At 45.1% G+C, this 6,000-nt stretch overlaps 1 protein-coding gene across 1 annotated transcript in view; it reads left to right on the plus strand.

Moving 5' to 3' along the window:
* The window catches only part of ISX (intestine specific homeobox), a 49,828-nt gene extending 45,698 nt beyond the window's left edge, over positions 1-4,130 (plus strand). Inside the window, exon 4 of the mRNA XM_084811735.1 lies at positions 2,637-4,130. Coding sequence (XP_084667861.1) covers positions 2,637-2,867 — 231 coding nt within the window. The 3' untranslated portion in view covers positions 2,868-4,130. The remainder of the gene's footprint in view (positions 1-2,636) is intronic.
* Positions 4,131-6,000: the final 1,870 nt, after the last annotated feature.

Here is a 6,000-nt window from a genome sequence, read left to right on the forward strand (position 1 = left end):
TCACCGCAGACAGTGACTGTAGCCATGAAATTAAAAGACGCTTGCTCCTTGGGAGGAAAGCTATGGCCAACCTAGACAGCATAGTAAGAAGCAGAGACATCACCTTGCCGACAAAGGTCCGTCTAATCAAAGCTATGGTTTTCCCAGTAGTAATGTATGGCTGTGAGAGCTGGACTATAAGGAAGGCTGAGCACCGAAGAATTGATGCTTTCGAACTGTAGTGCTGGAGAAGACTCTTACGAGTCCCCTGGACTGCAAGGAGGTCAAATCAGTCCATCCTAAGGGAAATCAACCCTGAGTGCATTGGAAGGACAGATACTGAAGCTGAAGCTCAAATATTTTGAACACCTAATGCGAAGAGAAAAGTCAGTGGAAAAGACCCTGATGCTGGGAAAGACTGAAGGCAAAAGGAGAAGGAAACGGCAGAGGATGAGATGGCTAGATAACATCACTGATGCAATGAATATGAACTTGAGCACGCTCCGGGAGAGAGCGCAGGACAGGAAGGCCTGGCGTGCTATGGTCCATGGGGTCACGAAGAGTCAGACACGACTGAATGACTGAACAACAACAACATGCCATGTGGGAAAGCAAGCAAGGCTTAAAGCAGGGATGCAGAACCTCAGGGCTAGGAAATACAAATGCCCCCCCCCCCGGGGCCCTAGTATTGTCCTCTGTGGTTCTCCAGATGGCCAAGCCCTTTCCCTGGCCCCACCCACTGCCTCCCAACCGCCAGTGGTTTCCCAGTTTTGTGCAGTTTCTTCCCCATTCTAAAAGGTTGAGACCCCTTTCCTAAAGCTTAATTACTGGAAGTAAGAGCTTTAAGCTATAATAAGAACAGAAAAAGAGCCCGGCTGGATCAGACCAAGGGCCTGTATTTTGGCCCTTCTCCGTTTGCCTTCAGCCCCACCCACTACTGACATACATCTGCCCGCCGGGAGCTTTTCTAAAAGGGAATTTGGCCTTTGGGCTGAAAGAGGTTCTGCACCCCTGGCTTAAAGGTCATCCACTTAGACTGGACTTGAGCTGAGAGGCACCCAGGAGTCCAGCACACATTCTAGCCAGTAACACTAGAGAAGCCTTCCCCAACCTGGTACCCTCCAGATTTGGGGGACTTTTTAATTTACTTACTTACTTACTTACTTACTTACTTACTTACAATATTTATATACCACTCCCCGTCAAAGATTTCAGAGCGGTGAACAACAAGATAAAAGAATTAATAATAATTCTCATAATTAAAAAAATTAAAACATCTAAAAAGAAATAGATTCTGAACTTAATAAACCACAGCTGGTCACTCAGGGAAAGCCTCTCGAAATAGCTATGTCTTCAGGAGGTGCCGAAAGCAACACAAAGTTGGTGCCTGCCTGACCTCCAAAGGCAGGGAATTCCACAGGAACGGGGCCAGCATGCTGAAGGCTCTTTTCTTCGTGGACTGCAACTAGGCCATAGGTCCATGAGGAACCACCAGGAGCAAGCTGGTGGTTCAACATATATCTCCCAGCATCCCAAGCCAACACATCTGGAGGGCACCAGGTTGGGGAAGGCTGCAGGGGAGCATCAGAAATTCTGCCTCTGTTATCGATTCAGGCCTGGTGCTGCTGACATAACAGTAGCTATACCTCAGCAACACACACACTTTCCCTCATCCTCCATCCTCAACTCTCTCAAGCAATTTCCCCTCTTTTCCCTACCCAATGTTATACCATGGTTTAGTGTTAAATGTTGCACCAGTGCAAAACATGGTTAATGCAAATTGGAAACTGAAACCATGATTTGAAATGTGCAAACCACGGTTATGACCTTACCAGCCTTGAAACAGCATCTCTACATAACTGTTTTCTAAGGATGTGAGAATCAGCAAAACTTGAGCTCTCCAAAATTCACCAAATTCCATCTCGAAGCTCATTCCAACTCAAGTCCATATCAGGTTGCAAGCTTTGTTTGTTTTCATTTTGCATGAAAATCTGTGCATATTTCTGTGCATAATGTATGCATCAACTGTGCACATCTTTGAAATGTATTTTCTCCCATTGATTACAGCATATTTGTGCACATTTTTCAAAAGCACACATATTTTCATGCACATTTTTCAAATGTACGCATGCTGAACACAATTGTTTTGGTCCACAAATCACACTGCAAGGTCGGAAATGTACGGACTTCAACTGCAGATTATGTTCAAGTCCGTGTTTGATCTGGAAGTCGCAAACTGGGTAAATCCAGATAGAAAACCAACTCAAATTAATTTCTCATACGTCCCTACTATTTTCCTTTTTCCATTCTAATCCTAATGTCATTTTAAACTTGGATTTACATTTTTTTTTCTGTAAAGTCTGGAAGTGAAAGAGTTATTTGGTTGGCAAACAAGATTTCTGCCCCCACCCTCCCAAAACCTTTCCAATCATCAGAACTAAAGAGTTTCTTTTCTCCCTTACTGATTACCTGTCACTATATTTTAAGGACTCCATTTAGAGGTACTCTCTGAAACTTTGTTGCTTTTTTATTGCTAAACACTAAGGGAAATTGATGAGGCAAGTCCTGTGGTAGTCATAAATTGCACGCAGCTAAAGGCCTGCATGAGATTTTCTAAGATCTCTCTCTCTCCTTCTCTCTCTCATATCTTATGACAGAGTCCCTTCCTGATGCCCAGCAGCCTTGGTCTCCTTGCATGGCCCTACTCACCAATTCAAGGGCATTCCACATCTACCTGGCTACCAAACATGTTGCCCTGTGCCCCCTCGCACATGGACCCTGTGGTGTTCTCAAAGCCTTACCTACTCCTTGACTACCTCCCTCCGCACAGCCTCCCACCTCTGCCCCTGAAACCAGCCTGGAGGCATATCAGTGCCAATTTCACATAGCAGAGGATGACATCTGAAGAGCCCTGAGGTGATGCTATGGCTTTTTAAATAGATGGTTGTATTGCCACTAAGCCAGTGTGATGCAGCAAATGGAATATCGGACTTCTAGCATGCAAATCTGCTGTATTCAGATCCCCCAACTGGCCATTAAACTCACTAGGTGACCTTGAGTTCATCACCATCTCTCAGCCTAACCTATTTTGTTGGGTTGTTGTGAGAAGGAAAGAGGGGGAAATTATGTACATCTCCTGGAAGTCCTTGAAGGATGGATGAGATACAAATGTAATCACCATCATAATCACTGTGGGGAAATTCTGTTTAAGACAGATCTAAGAAGCTTCTGGTTGTCCCTGAAGGATGAATGCAACATGGCCTAAATGAGGAGCAATCAGTCGTATAAGAAGGTCAATGGTTCCTCCACTAAAAAGATCGTTCATCAGCACTAGCCCAAGGAAAAGATGGCATTCACTCTTCATGCCATGTACAGAAGCTGGCTAGACTGGCAAGTGAAACTTATTTCAACACCTGTGATGGATTGATGTCTTTCACCACCCATTGTGGCAGCAGGCTAGTTTAGGAGGCCCAGGACAGGTTGTGTAGCATACACAGCTCTATCCTCCAACTGCTGCCGCTACTGCTGCCCCCTAGTATCTGCTGCCAGAAGCCATCATTTCACTCTGCCTAATAGTAGGGCTGGCCTTGACTCCACCAACTCTGTAACCAAATAGTACTTTGCTTGAAATAACCTATCTTTCCAGGGCTGGGGGGAGTGGATTACAAAACCAAATGGATATTGCATCGCACTGTCTGTTGAAGAGCCTAGACTTTACATGGCCCTAAAACTGATGGATGACATTGTTGCAAAAATGGCCTGAAGAGATGAGATTTTATTGGGCGGAGTGCTGGTGGCATGGGACCACAAGGGACCCTGTGGGAAAAGAGTGGCTATTCCTTTTATCAAAATGGCCAATCTGAATTCCATTGAACTATTCACTCAGCATATTTTGTGCCAACTGTGTTTTGTAAGATTAAAAAGTACATTTCAGGGAAGGAGTGGAAACACCCAATATAGCTTTTGAATAACCTTATTTCTAGTAAAGTGAGGGGTGAGGGCATTTGCTTTATTGTGTTTTAAACTTGAAATAATGGCTTATGGATTAATGTAATAGATGGTGGAGAACGAGCAAGTTATATTGGATGAAATATTGGCTTGGTGTGTTAAGGGATTTCTTTAAATGATTAAAACATTTATGAGGGAAAGGCACTTTTTGTTGTGCTGGGAGGAGGGTTGTTTTTGTTTAATGCTGAGGAAAAGAAGCAGTGAACCTCAAGGGGGAGAAGCCATACTGGTGGGAAAGTACAGGAAAAGCGATTTGAATTCATTCACTGCTCAGCATGCACCAATCAAAAATGTCTGTGTAGTTATATAGGAACAGAGGAAACTGTCTAATACCAAGTCAGACCACTGGCACATTTAGCTCAGTATTGTCTACACCAGAAGTGACAATAACTCAGTACTGTTGACACCAGGGGTGGGGAACCTCTGATTCACCAGATGTTGGACTACAGCTCCCATCAGCCCCAGTCAGCTTGGCCAATGGTCAGGTATGATCAGAGTTGTCTCCTGGTCTACCCTGACTAGTAGTTGCTCTCCAAAAGGCTCCAATGGGAGCTTTCCTCCCAATGCAAATAAGCAGACCACAGACTGCAATGGAAAACAAAAGGTAAAGCCCTCTAGTCCCTGCTGTCAGGGGCCCAGTCCGGATCAGCCCCCTGCAGTTGATGCTAAGTCTAAAACACACACAAACACTAATTGCATGAATGGTCTCATGTCAAGATTGGCCCTTTTTTTTTTAGTCCAACCATCAACTGTGGTGATGGTCGTCATCATGACCATCATCATCATCATTTAGGTTTAGGTTATTCCATTAGTACAAAATGTTAGAAGGGGACAGATGGGCCTTCAAAACCATGGATAACTTCATTATATGAAAGCAGGGGCAGGGAATCTCCACCCTTTGGGCCAGATGTGGCCTGCGGGGCCTCCCACTCTGGCCTGTGGACTCCTCCCTGCTCCCCACACAGTAACTGGGCTGTTAAAAAGCCTCCATTGTTGCCAATGGAGGCTTCTTTAATGCCTAATTGCCATGCAGAGGGCATTTTTGGAGGGGTCACTGTCAGGGAGGGAAGAGGTGACCCTTCCCTCTCTGGGCACTGTGATCCCCCTTTGGACCACCACCCCCTTTTGCTGCAATTAGACTTTTTCAAAGCCTCCAATGGTACCAATGGAGGCTTTTTAAAAGCATGATTGCCACATGGGGGGGGGACATGCACAAGTGTTCTGTATGAAAATGTGTGTGTGTGTGTGTGTGTGTGTGAATGAATGAATGAATGGCTGTGTGTTATGTGTGAGGATGCATTGTGTGTGTGTATATGTATGAAAAGCATGTGGGATAGCCCTGCTCTCCTTAACCCCACCCTCTGCTCCCACACATTTTTGTGGGGCTGCCCATCCCTGGCATGTGGCTCCTGGAAAGTACCCCAAAAGGGATTGTGGCTCTCAGGTCAAAAACGGTTTTCCCCACCTGTGCATTAAAAGATGCACCTTAAATTGCCCGATGTCATTCCATCTCTAAAGCGAAGCCCATCTTATTTCCGAGACCTAGATGGGAGGCTGCTTGGGAACCCCCATGGACACCTCCTACATTTCTTGGAGAATAAATGAGATAGAAATACAGTCAGGGACAGAAATATTGGAACAAGGATAACTGTTTGGCAGTTGGCCTCTGTACACCACCACACTGAAGTTGAAAGGAAACACACCCAGATGGGAGCGAAGTCAGGACTTTCAGCTGTAATTCAAGGGGTTTGACAAAAGTGGGGCACTAACCATTCAGGAAGTACAGGTGAGATAGAAATAGAACAGATTGTAGTACATTTTGTGAAACGAGAACTTGCAATACCCCATGCTTCTCTGAAGAGTTCAGACTTGGGCCAAACTGGGGACACAACATATTTCATCTTCAGGTTGCATCTCTGGTAGCTGCTTTTGAATAATGGGCAGTTTAAAGCAGACTGACAACCATGATGCACTGAAGATGACTCATCAAGATGCAACTCTGATTGCCTCCAT

Source organism: Heloderma suspectum, chromosome 7, assembly GCF_057233095.1.
Source record: "Heloderma suspectum isolate Gila_16-S chromosome 7, 16-S_ref, whole genome shotgun sequence".
NCBI classification, from domain to species: Eukaryota; Metazoa; Chordata; class Lepidosauria; order Squamata; family Helodermatidae; genus Heloderma; species Heloderma suspectum.